We start from the raw sequence: 15527 nt of genomic DNA, 5'->3' as shown, positions 1-15527 counted from the left end.
CAGAATGGTTTGGGCTGGGAGGGACCTCAAGGATCACGGAGCTCCGACCCCACAAAGCCACCAACCTCCGCATTTCACAGCAGCCCAGGCTGCCCAGGGCCCCATCCAACCTGGCCTCCAACACCTCCAGGGATGGACGGGGCATCCACAGCCTCTCTGGGCAGCTGTTCCAGCACCTCACCGCTCTCATAGTGAAGAATTTCCCCCTGACACCCAACTGAAATCTGCCCTCCCTCAATTCCAGCCATTTCCCTCGTCCTGCTCTCATCTCCCCTTCCCAAGAGCTGACTCCCCTCCTGTTTGTAGGCTCTCTTTAGTACTGCAGGCTGCAATGATTCACCCCACAGCTTCTCTTCTCCATGCTGAACGAGCCCAGCTCCCTCAGCCTGTCTTTGCAGGGCGGTGCTGCAGCCCTGCTCATCCTTGTGGTTCCTCTGGCCCCTCTCCAACAGCTCCCTGTCTTTCTCCTCCTGGGACCCCCAGCCCTGGACGCAGTGCTGCAGATGGGGCCTCACAAGAGCAGAGCAGAGAGGGACAATCCGCTCCCTGTCCCTGCTGGCCACCCCTCTGCTGATGGAGCCCAGGATCCCATTTGCTTTCCCAGCTGTAATCACACCCTGTTGCCTCACGTTCAGCTTTTCACCCCTCAGGACCCCCAGGTCCTTCTGTGCAGGGCTGCTCTCCATGGCTGCTCCCTCCAGCCCAAGTGCAGAATTTCACACTTTGCTGTGTTGAACCTCATTATGTTGATCCACGCCCACCTTTCAATCCTGTCGAGGTCCCTCTGAATAGCAGCCCTTCCTTCCACTGTGTCATCCACACCTCTCAGCTTGGTGTCATCACCAAACTTGCTGAGGGTGCACTCAATTCCGTCATTGATAAAGATGTTAAAGAGCACTGCTCCCTAGACAGACCCCTGGGGGATGCTGCTTGTTACTGGCCTCCACCTGGACAAAACCTGGCAGCTCCTGGAGCAGCAACACAGCTCAGCCCACAGCTGCCTCCATCCCCAGCTCAAAATACTGCTCAGCCCTTGGCCAACGGAGCCCCACACACACATAGATCTGATCCTTCACTGCAGCCCAAGGTGCTGCTGGCCGGGGCAGAGCAACTAAAAGCTGTGCATTCAGGATTTGGGTGATGCAGTGCACTTTGTGTTCTGGTTTTTACATTGGGACAGACAGACAGACTGCAGCTATGACTGCTCCGTGCAACTCCAGCAGGGCTGGGTACACACAGCAGGACCTCTGAGCTGTGATACTGTAGGCTGTGGGTCACAGCTCCCACTTTAAGATCATACATGCATGAAAACGACCTGCTCTCACCCCCCTGCCTCCCTCCATATCCTCACACAGAGCCAGGGCTGCCTTTTATCCCTCTGTGTGATGGCAAACAGGACAGAGGCAGATGGAGCACCAGCACAGCAATACAATCCTGCAGAGCACTGTGTCTGTCTGTCCCAACAGAGCCCTGCTGCCCCTCCACGCACGGCCCTGAAAGTTTCTTCACTTCATATTTATTTTCCCACAAAGACTGTACAAAATCCTTATAAAACTCTGGTGTGAGGATGGGCTATGACAGCGATCCAAAAAAATAATTCCCATGCAGTCCCACCAGTTTCATAACTTACACGGAAACAGAGAAGCTACAGAGAGCTGCAAGTCCTGGATTCTGTACACTGAGGGGCGCAGGGTTGAGCAGGAGACAAAGCAACACGTGAACAAAAGTATTTACAGTATGGACATGCAGACCCCCCCTCGCCCCCTGGCAATGTTGGCAGCAGGAGGTGGGGCCTGCAGTGCTCAGAGGCCGATATAGAATATGAGCTATTTACAGTATCTCACATATTAACAGCTTTACAAACACGTCCAGGGAGATTTGTATGTATCAAAAAAAAAAAAAAGAAAAGAAAAAGAAAGGAAAAAAAAAAGCACCAAATGTCTGAATAGAAATCGCACAGGCCTCCACGGGGGCTAAAATCTGAGGGCAGGATGGCACCTGTGGCGTCACCGGCTGATGTCTCTGCTAGAGTCCCACATCTTTGTGCTCGGCTCCATCTCCAGCACGTCAAAAAATGGGTGCTTGAGGGCTTCAGCCAGGCTGATGCGTTTGGACGGCTCGTACTCCAGCATGCTCTCAATGAGGTCGAAAAGGCGGTGGTGGTCCTCAGCCTCAGAGGTCAGGTAGCGCTGGGGGAAGGGAGGAGGGGGAGGTCAGGGCAAGGATGCTGCTCCCCGTGCTGCTCACAGTGCATTCTGAGGGGCTGAAAGCTAAGCTGGGGGAAGGAGAGGTCTGCTCAGCCCTTCCCCGATCCTAAGCTCCACCTCCAGGCCACCTGAAAAGCGTGGGCCTGTTGAGTTTCACCCCCTTCCTCCCCCCTACCCTCCCCCTTTCTTTCCTTCCCAGGCACTTCCTGAAGTCTCCTTGCCCTCCTCCTCATCCACTTCAGGTTAAGCTCAGGCTGCTGCAGTCTTCCTAGTTTTATGTGTGGGACAGCCAAGGCTCCTTTCAGCAGGACACTGGTCTGAGCCTTTCAGTGGCCTAACCTTGCCCACAGGAACCATCTTCAGAAGTGGGGCTGGCACTGTAAAGCTCTGCAATGAGAAAAGGATGAAGCAATCAGGTGCTCCCACCCACCCCACCTTACCCGCAGAGGCTTGCAGTTGTCCCTAACGTAACGGCCAGCAGAGGTGTTCTCATCCCAGTCCAAACGGCCATGGTAGAAATACTTCTGCTTCCTGTCAGAAGGAGAGGTGGGAACAAATTGCAGGTGCCACCCAAGCACCCAACCGTGGCAGAGCAGTGCCAGGGCTGCAACAGGTGACTCAGGACACCGCAGCAGCACGGACAGCTGACTCAACTCAGGCAGCTGCAAAGCTCGATATGCCTTGAAGGAAAACACTAAGCATGATGTAGGAAAGAGCCAGGAAACCTGCAGAGCCCAGCAGGACTCGCTCACCTGGTCTTCCGGATCATTCGAGAAGGAATTGGCCCCAAGATCCTCTCCATCATGGCCAGGTGCTCCCGGTTGTCGTGTGTCTGAGGGAGATAAACGTGAAGGAAAAGCATGGAACACATTCCAGTCATTCTGCCTCCAGCCCTGGAGGATTCCCAGCTCAGGAGCCCTCGTTGGCCAACACTTTGGTCATCTCTACAACAACTGCAGTGATGGAGGGAACTCCATCGGTCCCAGAGGCTGCAGGCTGCGCTGGGAAGCAGCCAACGTCCTCTTTCACCACTTGTGAGGAAGCCACACAGCACACAGTTCTCACCTGGAACAGGGTGAAACCCACATAATACTCAAAGATGATGCAGCCGATGCTCCAGACATCACAGGGCTGGCTCCAGCCAAGCTCTAAAAAAACAAAAGTTTGTAAAGAAGAGATGCAGCCATGACCCAAGATTCCAAATCCTCCCCTCTTCCCTCCTCTCTCTCACCCTTTCAAGAGCAAACAAGCCATCAGAAAACCAATTCCCATTTCAGCCCACTCTTCTGATACACCAGTGGCAACGCACTGCCCAGCTGACAGCAGTGCCAAACACCCAGTTCCAAACTGCTGCCTGTCCCCAACCTCAAAAATAGGGCTGCAGAGCATGCAAGTGAAGCAGCTCTGACCTCCCAGGCTAAACTACTGAACTCCCAACTGAATGATACGGGAGGCCAACGCTTCTTAACCCAGCAGGCAGTGCTCAGACCATGCAATACCCACCCAGAATGACCTCAGGGGCCCGGTAGTGCCTGGTAGACACAATTGTGCTGTGATGCTCGTGGTCAAACGTGGCACTGCCAAAATCCACCACTCTGATGGCCGTGCTCTTCACACTGCGCTCATCCCGCTTCTGCGTGAGGGAGGAAGACATTGGTTACTCAGGAGCTCTGAGATGAAGACTGAAATCCCTCCTTACACAGCCAACCCTTCCCCACAGGGTCCTCCCATTCAGCCAGCACACCTCCCAGGGCCACATCCAACCCCTTCCACCTGCTAAGGGCAGGGAAAGCAAGGAGCCAAGCCCTGAGCTCTGAAGCAGAGCGTTACCTTTTCCAGGTTATAGGTGAGCTCATAGTCAGAGTTGACAAAGAGGATGTTTTCAGGTTTGAGGTCGGTGTGAGTGAGTTTGTTGTCATGCAGAACTGAGGAAGCAAACAGAATCAGAGCTGAGAAACAGAAGCAAAGCAAGGCTGCTAACAACAGTTTGTTTTGCTCCAACTGGCACCGGTTTGGCCCACGGATGGGGCTGGGTGTGAACAGTCAGGGTCATCCAGGCCAAAATGCTTCAAGAGAAGCACAAAGATTGATTGTATTGATCACCAGAATGCACGCAGCCCTCCGTCACTGCCAGCCCACACGCATCAAAAACATCAGGAAAAGGAAAAGGGTTCATTCCAAGCACACATCCAACACCAGAAAGGCAGGAAGGCTCAGTCTCAGAGCTGGCAGAGCAGCATCACAGCCAAGGCTGCACTGCTCCACACTCCCAATGCAGAACTGGCACTGAGGATGGGAGCTGTGTGGCTCTGCAGCACAGCTGAGGACCAACAGATTGAAGAGCAGTGAGCACTTACATTTCACAGCCTGGCACACCTGGAAGGCCATGTGCCGCACTTGGTGGATGGGGTAAGGCAGATAATTGTTGTCCTTCAGGAAATCAAAAGTGCTGAGCCCCAGCAGTTCAAAGGAGATGCACATGTGGCCGTGGTAGTCAAACCAGTCAAACATCCTGACACAGAGGCTGGGGAGAAAGGCTCTGATGCAGAGAGGATCCGCGTGCAGCACTCAGCTCTGTGCTGCAGCTTTCCTTTTCCTTGCTGCGTTTCTACCCCACAGAACCCGACCCAACACGCCACTAAGAACCAGAAACTGAGCTACAAAAGGACTCAGCACCTCTCACCCACCCTGCAGCTGGGCTGAGTCAATGCCTTCCCTCCTGTACTGCTAACACCAGTGCACTCACTTCTTGTTCTCAGGATCCTTCTCGTTGATTTTCTCCAGCACGTTGATCTCCAGCCTGGCAGCCTCTTTGTACTTCTCCACATTTTTAATGATTTTGAGAGCAACACGTGCACCACCCCTGGCAAGAAACGAGAAGAAAGTTCATATCATCACTCCTGAGATGGCTCAGTGCTCCACAGAGGGCTTTCTGAAGCAGCTTCCTCCTGTGAATCATAGAATCATGTGAAGACGTGTGCTGTGCAGCTTTCTGCCCTTGCTCAAACCAGAAGGAAGCAGTTCCTCAAAGGCTGAGGAACAAAGCAGAGCCCCTTCCCTCTCTAGGAAGAGCTGCAGCACACGGGTGACCCACAAGGAGAAATGCTCCTCAAGAGATTTGAAAGATGGGCTCAGGTGAGCCTAGTGAGGTTCAACACAGCACAGTGTGAAATTATGCACTTGGGCTGGAGGAATCCCAAGCACTGATAGAGACTGGAAGGAGCAGCCATGGAGAGCAGCCCTGCAGAGAAGGACCAGGGGGTCCTGAGGGATGAAAAGCTGAACGTGAGGCAGCAGGGTGTGATTGCAGCTGGGAAAGCAAATGGGATCCTGGGCTCCTGCAGCAGAGGGGTGGCAGCAGGGACAGGGAGGTGATTGTTCCCCTCTGCTCTGCTCTTGTGAGGCCCCATCTGCAGCACTGCGTCCAGGTGTGGGGGTCCCAGGACAAGAAAGACAGGGAGCTGTTGGAGAGGGTCCAGAGGAGCCACAGAGATGAGCAGGGCTGCAGCACCTCCCTGCAAAGACAGGCTGAGGGAGCTGGGCTTGTTCAGCATGGAGAAGAGAAGCTGCGGGGTGAATCATTGCAGCCTGCAGTACTAAAGGGAGCCCAAAAACAGGAGGGGAGTCAGCTCTTGGGAAGGGGAGATGAGAGCAGGACGAGGGGAAATGGTTTGAAGCTGAGGGAGGGCAGATTTCAGTTGGGTGTCAGGGGGAAATTCTTCACTATGAGAGCAGTGAGGTGCTGGAACAGCTGCCCAGAGAGGCTGTGGATGGGCATCCATCCCTGGAGGTGTTGAGGCCAGGTTGGATGGGGCCCTGGGCAGCCTGGGCTGCTGTGAAACGTGGAGGTTGGTGGCCCTGCGTGTGGCAGGGGGTTGGAGCTTTGTGATATTTGAGATCTCTTCCAACCCAAACCATTCTGTGATTCTGTGACCCCACAACCCCACTTCCCCCCCAGACGTACCTCCGGTGATCCATGCACTGCACCACTCTGCCGAATGTGCCTTCCCCTAAAGTGCTGAGAATCTCATCTGGGAGGGAGGAAAAAAGAAGAGAAAAGGGCATGAGAGAGTGAGCAGGACCTGGATGAGGCGCGTACACGAGGCAGAGGAGAATGCATTGCAAAACCTAACCTGCACACAGCTTGAGAGACCGGAGCAGCGGAAGGCTGACACCGGCTGCACGAGGCAGCTGCCCTAAATTCCCTGCCACTTCAATAACAATACAAGATATAAACGTAGCTTTAACGAAACAAAACAAAAGGGGAAGGAAAAGGAGAGGGTTTCTCTTTAATAAACAATGGAAATAAAAATGGAACAGAAAGATAAGACAGATCTGCGACTGCGATGGGAGCTTAACTAGAGAGCTAAATTATGTTACGATTTGGCTGTACATCTTTCTTGTAGCCAGTCGCCGACGCGATAGATCAGATGCCCCTCGTCGTCGTCCTCCACACTCTTGGCCCTTCTGCTGCTCTGTCGACTCCGCTGCTGGCCCAGGGAATTCATCATTCACCATTCAATCAGATTTTCAAACCAGCGCAGCAGCCAGCGTCACGCATTGGGTGGTTTGGAAATTCACATTGAGGAGGGGTTGCAGGAGGAGATTCCCAGCCAATTCATACGGCACAGAGGAATATATAACGATAGGGATATTGCAAGGGAACATGTCAAGATACAACACACTAAGCTCAGAAAAGAAAAAACTTAAAATAAAAAAAAATTAAAAAGAAAAAAAAAAAAAAAACAGTTTTTGCTTTTCGTTGTAGCAAAAGAAAAAAATAATAAAAAAAGAGAAAATAAAAAAAGAAAAAAAAAAAAGAAAGAAAAAAATAAAAAAAAGAACCTACAAACAGCCCCACCCGAACCAGCGTGAGAGCAATGAGGGCCAGCAGAGGGGCTGCTCTCACTCCTATGGGGGCTCAGAGAGGAACAACGCTGCCATTGGGGTCCGGGATCAATGGTGACAGAACAGCCACGAGTGGCTTTGAGCTCAGTGAGCACAGAGAGGGCATCAGCACAGCCCCACGTCGGTCACTGAGGAAAGGAGGCAGGAGGTGGGACGTCCTGCCCTGCACAGACACTCCCAAACCCCTTCCAACCTCCCCCGCCGTTCCCCTTCCACCCCCCCCAGTGCTCAGAAAAAGATGGATTCAGAGATTTTGAAAGCAATTCTTGGTACAAAGATCCATCCGAAATCAGAATTGGAGAGTAACTGCCTGGGGGCAGACGTGGCACTCCTTCCTAAGCCCTCCCTTAAAGAAGCTGATCCTGGAAAGGCTGACTTCCAAGAGAGAAGCAAAAGCCCAAAGGGGAACAGGGACAGCCTGGGATGAGGCAGGTAAGAGGTTTACACCAGAGAAGAGAAAACTCCTGCTTCCAGCTCAGCTAAGTATCCCCAGATTTGGGAGCAACCAGACAGCAGCCTGGGGAGTTGGATGCAGCCCATAACCCCAGCCCTGGACATACGGTGAGAACGGACCAGACAACACTGAGAGCTCCAGCACAGAGCAGAGAACACGGCTGGGCTCTGACAGAAGCGGGAGGTGAACAGCAGAACAGACAAGAAGAGAAAGCCAGGGATGCTGCCGGGAAGAGCCTGAGCTGGTCGCTGCCTCTGCCCGAGCTGAGCAGATCACAAGCTGCATCCCCTCGTGTGACATCCCAAATGCATTGGGCCCACCCAAAAGGAGCCTGCCCTGACACGGGGTCTAGCTCAGAGCTGGAGCTCCTGCCACAGGGCCCGAGTCAGGGACCAGCAAGGACTGTGCTGCACACAGCCTGGGCTCTGTGGGACCTGAGCTCTGTGGGACCTGCTGCACACAGCCTGGGCTCTGCGGGGTCGGGAACAGCCGAACGCCTGCTGTACAAACCTCACGCAAAGGCTGCTTGGCCGGGCTTCACAGCCCTTAATGAGCACCAGCAAACAAAAGCAGAGCTCTGAGGGAATAAAGGAGCTGGGGTTGGACCGCAGCACTGCCCCAGGGGGCCGTGCCAGCCCTGCCAGGCACTCCTGTCCTCACACTGAGGCAGCACTTGAACCGACACGGCGCAACCGAGCCGCATCAGCACATCAACCAAACCCCTCACGAAACCTAACCATTCCTCAAACCAAATCCAAGAGCGAGGTTAGAAAGCGAGTTTTTTTACTTACCCCAACTCTCCACCTGCAGGAGAAAGGGTTACAGGGGAGGCCCAGCACGGCACGATACTCACCGATGAGGAACGACTAAAGGACCGGCTGCGGCGCCGCCTCCGCCTGTGCTTACGCCGGCTGCTTTTGCAGCTCCGGTAGCTGCCGTCCCGGTCCCGGGAGCGTCGGTACTCGTAGGAATGCCGGTACTCAGGGTCGTAGTAGGGCTCTCCTCGCTCCCGGCTGTAATCGTTGCGGCGGTAGCTGTCGCAGTAACGGCGGTCGTAGGCCCTCCTGTCTGCTGAGTGGTCGTCGTAGCTGGGGAGGGGAAGAGAGGCGGGGGGGGGATCAAATGTGGAATGGGTTGGAGGGTCGCAGATATAGAGTGGGGTGGAGGATCACACAGAGAATCAGAGTGGGGTGGGGTGGAGGATCACATAGACAGGATCAGAGTGGGTTGGGTTGGAGGATCACACACAGAATCAGAGTGAGTTGGCTTGGAGGATCACACAGAATCAGAATGGGTTGGAGGATCACACAGAATCAGAATGGGTTGGGTTGGAGGATCACACACAGAATCAGAGAGTGGTTTGGCTTGGAGGATCACACACAGAATCAGAGAGTGGGTTGGCTTGGAGGATCACACACAGAATCAGAGAGTGGGTTGGCTTGGAGGATCACAGACAGGATCAGAGTGGGTTGGCTTGGAGGATCACAGACAGGATCAGAGTGGGTTGGCTTGGAGGATCACAGACAGGATCAGAGTGAGTTGGATTGGAGGATCACACAGACAGAATGGGTTGGGTTGGAGGATCACACAGACAGAATGGGTTGGGTTGGAGGATCACACAGACAGAATGGGTTGGGTTGGAGGATCACACAGACAGAATCAGAGAGTGGTTTGGCTTGGAGGATCACACACAGAATCAGAGAGTGGTTTGGCTTGGAGGATCACACACAGAATCAGAGTGGGTTGGAGGATCACACAGACAGAATCAGAGTGGGTTGGGTTGGAGGATCACAGACAGAATGGGTTGGAGGATCACACAGACAGAATTAGAGAGTGGTTTGGCTTGGAGTATCACACACACAGAATGGGTTGGGTTGGAGGATCACACACAGAATCAGAGTGGGTTGGGTTGGAGGATCACACAGACAGAATCAGAGTGGGTTGGGTTGGAGGATCACACAGACAGAATCAGAGTGGGTTGGGTTGGAGGATCACACACAGAATCAGAGTGGGTTGGGTTGGAGGATCACACAGACAGAATCAGAGTGGGTTGGGGTGGAGGATCACACAGACAGAATCAGAGTGAGTTGGGTTGGAGGATCACACAGACAGGATCAGAGTGAGTTGGGTTGGAGGATCACACAGACAGGATCAGAGTGAGTTGGGTTGGAGGATCACACAGAATCAGAGTGAGTTGGGTTGGAGGATCACACAGAATCAGAGTGGGTTGGGGTGGAGGATCACACAGAATCAGAGTGGGTTGGGGTGGAGGATCACACAGAATCAGAGTGGGTTGGGGTGGAGGATCACACAGACAGAATCAGAGTGAGTTGGGTTGGAGGATCACACAGACAGAATCAGAGTGGGTTGGGTTGGAGGATCACACAGACAGAATGGGTTGGGTTGGAGGATCACAGAAAGAATCAGAGTGGTTTGGCTTAGGGGATCACACAATCATAGAGTGGGTTGGGTTGGAGGATCACACACAGAATCATAGAATGGGTTGGAGGATCACACAAACAGAATCCCAGAATGGTTTGAGTTGGAGGATCTCACACAATCACAGAACGTGTTGAAGGATCAGACAGAGTGGATTGGGTTGGACAATCACACATAAAGAATCATACAGAGGGTTGGAGGATCACACATACAGAATGGTTTGGATTGGAGGATCACACATATAGAATCATAGAGTGGGTTGGGTTGGAGGATCACACACAGAATCACAGAATGATTTGGGTTGGGGGATCACACAGAGAATCACAGAATGATTTGGGTTGGGGGATCACACATAAAGCATCATAGAGTGGTTTGGGTGGAAAGGGAACTCAGGGAATTTGAATCACCGGAGGTTTGCTAGGGGGGGAGCAGAGCTGGGGCTGGGAGTAGAATTGTGGAGTCACAGAATCACAGATTGGTCCAGGTTGGAAGGGAACACAAGGATCATGAAGCTCCAACCCCCCACCACACGCAGGGTCAACAACCTCCACGTTTCACAGCAGCCCAGGCTGCCCAGGGTCCCATCCAACCTGGCCTCAACACCTCCAGGGATGGATGGGGCATCCACAGCCTCTCTGGGCAGCTGTTCCAGCACCTCACCGCTCTCATAGTGAAGAATTTCCCCCTGACACCCAACTGAAATCTGCCCTCCCTCAATTCCAACCATTTCCCCTCGTCCTGCTCTCATCTCCCCTTCCCAAGAGCTGACTCCCCTCCTGTTTTTGGGCTCCCTTTAGTACTGCAGGCTGCAATGATTCACCCCGCAGCTTCTCTTCTCCATGCTGAACAAGCCCAGCTCCCTCAGCCTGTCTTTGCAGGGAGGTGCTGCAGCCCCTGCTCATCTTTGTGACTCCTCTGGACCCTCTCCAACAGCTCTCTGTCCTTCTTGTCCTGGGACCCCCAGCCCTGGATGCAGTGCTGGATGGGGCCTCACAAGAGCAATTGAGACAGGGGAGGTTTAGGTTGGATATGAGGAGGAAGTTTTACACACAGAGGGTGGTGAAGCACTGGAACAGGTTACCCAAAGATGCCCCATCCCTGGAGGCATTCAAGGCCAGGCTGGATGTGGCTCTGGGCAGCCTGGGCTGCTAGTTGGTGACCCTGCACACAGCAGGGGGTTGAAACCAGATGATCACTGTGGTCCTTTTCAACCCAGGCCATTCTATGATTCTATGGATCCTAATGGCACCCCATGGGTCCTAATGGCACCCCATGGGTCCTAATGGCACCCCATGGGTTCTCTGGGCAGCCTGGGCTGGTGGTTGGCAACCCTGCACATAGCAGGGGGTTGGAACTGATGGTCACTGTGGTTCTTTTCAACTCAGGCCATTCTAGGATTCTATGATTCCATGGGTCCCTCTGGCATCCCATGGGTATCTATGGCACCCTATGGGTTCTCTGGGCAGCCTGGGCTGGTGGTTGGTGACCCTGCACACAGCAGGCAGTTGGAACTGATGGTCATTGTGGTTCTTTTCAACCCAGGCCATTCTATGAGTCAATGATTCTGTGGGCCCCTATGGCACCCTGTGGATCCTTATGGCACCCTATGGGTTCTCTGGGCAGCCTGGTCTGGTGGTTGGTGACCCTGCACACATCAGGGGGTTGGAACTGATGGGCACTGTGGTCCTTTTCAACCTATGAGTCAATGATTCTATGGGTCCCTATGGCACCCTATGGTACCTGTGGATCCTTATGGCACCCTGTGGATCCTTATGGATCCTTATGGCACCCCATGGGTTCTCTGGGCAGCCTGGTCTGGTGGTTGGTGACCCTGCACATAGCAGGCAGTTGGAACTGATGGTCATTGTGATTCTTTTCAACCCAGGCCATTCTATGAGTCAATGATTCTATGGGCCCCTGTGGCACCCTATGGATCCTTATGGCACCCTATGGGTCCTTATGGCACCCTATGGGTCCTTATGGCACCCCATGGGTTCTCTGGGCAGCCTGGTCTGGTGGTTGGTAACCCTGCACACAGCAGGGGGTTGGAACTGATGGGTATTGTGGTCCTTTTCAACCTATGAGTCAATGATTCTATGGGCCCCTGTGGCACCCTGTGGGTCCTTATGGCACCCTGTGGGTCCTTATGGCACCCTGGTCTGATGTTTGGCAACCCTGCACACAGCAGAGGGTTGAAACTCAATCACCACTGTGATCCTTTCCAACCCAGACCACCCTCTGATCCTACAATCCCCTTCCCAGCCATAAACACAACATGGCAGAGAGCTCCCAAAAGCGGGCTGACCTCCCCCAACCCAAACAAGGGATCCCATCAGGGCTGCCCTCCCCTCCTCAGCCCCCCACCCACCTCCTGGAGCGGACATGGTAGCTGCCCTCCCTGCGGTGCCTCCTCTCCCGTTCGCTGCTGCTGGATCTCGACCGCCGCCTCTTGTGTTTGCGGCTCCTGTAACGTTCATGGAAGCTGCCCCGGCTGCTGCGCTCCGACGAGCGGAACCTTCTGGAATGAGGCATCTGCAGAGACAACATAGAGTCAGGACTATGGATGTACGAGAGGAAAAGCAGCGGGGCAAAGAGCTGTCAGGGCAAGGAAGGGGGGAGGAAATAATTTGGGTTCGCGCAGGGGGGTAAAAAATGCTGTGAAATCTCAGAGTTTTGTGTGAGAGGAGCTGTGAGTGCCCACATGGGTCAGGACTGCCAGCTCTGTGTTTCTCTCTGCACCTCCCATCCGTGCTCTTTAACATTCAGAGCTCCAGAAGTGTTCAGGTTTGCAGCTCTTCCTCCTCCCCCAAATAAATCCTAGATAAATCAACATCAACTCAAAAGCACTGGGAAGAACCAAAGGAAGACAAGAAGTAGCTCAGGATGCCACCAATTCTTGCTCCAAAGGTTTGCAGCTCTTCCATCTCCCCCAAATAAACCCCAGATAAACCAACACCATCCCAGAAGCACTGGGAAGAACCAAAGGAAGACAAAATGCAGCTGAGGATGCCACCAATGCTTGCCCCAAAGGTTTGCAGCTCTTCCACCTCCCCCAGATAAACCCCAAACACCATCCCAAGGAACACAGAAGCACTGGGAAGAACCAAAGGAAGACAAAAAGCCATTTTGGGATGCCACCAATGCTTGCTCCAAAGCTCTGTAGCTCTTCCACCTTCCCCAATAAACCCCAGATAAACCACAAACACCATCCCAAGAAACACAGAAGCACTGGGAAGAACCAAAGGAAGACAAAATGCAGCTCAGGATGCCACCAATGCTCGCCCCAAAGGTTTGCAGCTCTTCCATCTCCCCCAGACAAACCCCAGATAAACCAACACCATCCCAGAAGCACTGGGAAAACCAAAGGAAGACAAAAAGCCACTTGGGATGCCATCAATTCTTGCTCCAAAGGTTTGCAGCTCTTCCACCTCCCCCAAATAAACCCCAAACACCATCCCAAGGAACACAGAAGCACTGGGATAAACTAAAAGAAGACAAAATGCAGCTCAGGATGCCACCAATGCTTGCCCCAAAAGTTTGCAGTGTTTCCACCTCCCCCAAATAAACCCCAGATAAACCAACATCTTCGTAGAAGCACTGGGAAGAACCAAAGAAAAACAAAAGGCATCTCAGGATGCCACCAATGCTTGCCTCAAAGACCCTGCAGCAGCACTGCAGCCCCCTCAGTGATGACTGCTAAACAAACAGCTCTGCTTCCCTACCCCTGCACTCCCCCACTCCGAGCATAGAGATCCAATGGGATCTGAGGGGCAGAAAACCTTTGCACACACAGAGGCGTTCAGAAAGCCTTGCAGACCTCACCCCAACAGGCAGCTCACAGCCCTGCACTGCAGGGGGGACACTGGGGCCAAAAGCAATGAGAATCCCCCCAGTAAATGTCAGCACGGCACTGCATCCCTACAGGCAGCACCTCCTCCATTCCCAACCTGCAGAGCTCATCACCATCACAGAATGGTTTGGGCTGGGAGGGAGCTCAAGGATCACAGAGCTCCAACCCCGCCCTGCTGCATGCAAAGCCATCAACCTCCATATTTCACAGCAGCCCAGGCTGCCCAGGGCCCCATCCAACCTGGCCTCCAACACCTCCAGGGATGGACGGGGCATCCACAGCCTCTCTGGGCAGCTGTTCCAGCACCTCACCACTCTCATAGTGAAGAATTTCCCCCTGACACCCAACTGAAATCTGCCCTCCCTCAATTCCAACCATTTCCCCTCGTCCTGCTCTCATCTCCCCTTCCCAAGAGCTGACTCCCCTCCTGTTTTTGGGCTCCCTTTAGTACTGCAGGCTGCAATGATTCACCCCGCAGCTTCTCTTCTCCATGCTGAACAAGCCCAGCTCCCTCAGCCTGTCTTTGCAGGGAGGTGCTGCAGCCCTGCTCATCTTTGTGGCTCCTCTGGACCCTCTCCAACAGCTCCCTGTCTTTCTTGTCCTGAGACCCCCAGCCCTGGACGCAGTGCTGCAGCTGGGGCTTCACAACTGACATCCTGACACCCAACTTCAATCTGCCCTCTCTCAATTCCAACCATTTCCCCTCATCCTGCTCTCATCTCCCCTTTCCAAGAGCTGACTCCCCTCCTGTTTTTGGCCTCCCTTTCGCTACTGAAAGCTGTACCATCCCAACACCAGAGCTGGGATTGTAGTATCAGAGAATTTTAATTAAATTCCTTGCTGTGAGAGCGGTGAGGTGCTGGAACAGCTGCCCAGAGAGGCTGTGGATGCCCCGTCCATCCCTGGAGGTGTTCAAGGCCAAGTTGGATGGGGCCCTGGGCAGCCGGGCTGCTGTGAAACGCAGAGGTTGGTGGCTTTGCATGCAGCAGCGTGGGGTTGGAGCTCCGTGATCCTTGAGCTCCCTCCCAACCCAAACCATTCCGCGATTCTGTAATTAAAGGCAGCCCCGCAGCCATCCGAGCGCTCAGCGGGGCGTTCCGCAGCTCCGGAACCGGTTTGGGGACGATCGGCGTCGCTCAGCCGTCGGGCGGGGTCAACACCGCGGCGTCACGGAGCGCCGAGGGCGGACGAGCCGGGATTCGGCCGCCAAACGAAAACCGGGACCGAAGGGCGGGGAACCCCGCCGCCCCGCCGCCCGCTCGGCCGATCCGGGCCCGCCCCGGAAGCGCTCGGTTTTCCGCCCCGCGGCCTCAGCGCGGAGCCGCCGTCAGACGCGACGCGGCCCGGGATCCCCGCCGCCCCCCGCGGCCCAACCCCGCCCTCGATCCGCACCGTCCTCGCAGCCAGCCCGGTGCGCTTATCCCACAGGAAGTCCGTGATGGCGGCCGTGGAGCCCCCGGGGATCCCGGGCCCCGCTCCGGCTCTTCAGGCTCCGCCGCTCGGCCCGACCGCCGCCGCCGCGCCCCGACCCCGCCGCCGTCGATCCGGGTCCCAGCAGGCCACGCACGACGCACGCACGCACGACGCACGCACGCACGCGTGACGTCACGCCGCGACGGCGGTGGGCGGGGCTGGAGGTTGGATGTGGGCGTGGCTTCGCCTAAACCAC

At 54.5% G+C, this 15527-nt stretch overlaps 1 protein-coding gene across 3 annotated transcripts; it reads right to left on the bottom strand.

Annotated features, from left to right (window-relative positions):
• Nucleotides 1–676: 676 nt before the first annotated feature.
• Nucleotides 677–15438, bottom strand: CLK2 (CDC like kinase 2). 3 transcript variants are annotated; one of them, XM_090127284.1, is made up of 13 exons: nucleotides 15251–15438; nucleotides 12377–12540; nucleotides 8423–8657; nucleotides 6601–6694; nucleotides 6172–6238; nucleotides 4954–5070; nucleotides 4565–4731; nucleotides 4038–4132; nucleotides 3711–3840; nucleotides 3273–3355; nucleotides 2960–3039; nucleotides 2648–2738; nucleotides 687–2189 (listed from the first exon to the last, which is right to left on the bottom strand). In XM_090127284.1, the coding sequence occupies exons 2-13, from the start codon at nucleotides 12538–12540 to the stop codon at nucleotides 2007–2009; spliced, it is 1506 nt and encodes a 501-aa protein (XP_089983410.1). In that variant the 5' UTR covers nucleotides 15251–15438; the 3' UTR covers nucleotides 687–2006. The 3 variants fall into 3 exon arrangements, with proteins under 3 accessions (XP_031467234.1, XP_089983410.1, XP_031467232.2); XM_031611372.2 differs by having other exon boundaries at nucleotides 688–2189; nucleotides 6601–6697; XM_031611374.2 differs by lacking the exons at nucleotides 6601–6694; nucleotides 12377–12540; nucleotides 15251–15438 and having other exon boundaries at nucleotides 677–2189; nucleotides 8423–8551.
• Between the last annotated feature and the right edge of the window lie 89 nt (nucleotides 15439–15527).

Source organism: Phasianus colchicus, chromosome 30 (genome assembly GCF_987193195.1).
Source record: "Phasianus colchicus chromosome 30, bPhaCol1.hap1.1, whole genome shotgun sequence".
Taxonomy (NCBI): Eukaryota; Metazoa; Chordata; class Aves; order Galliformes; family Phasianidae; genus Phasianus; species Phasianus colchicus.
This window is presented reverse-complemented; position numbering and strand designations above follow the sequence as displayed.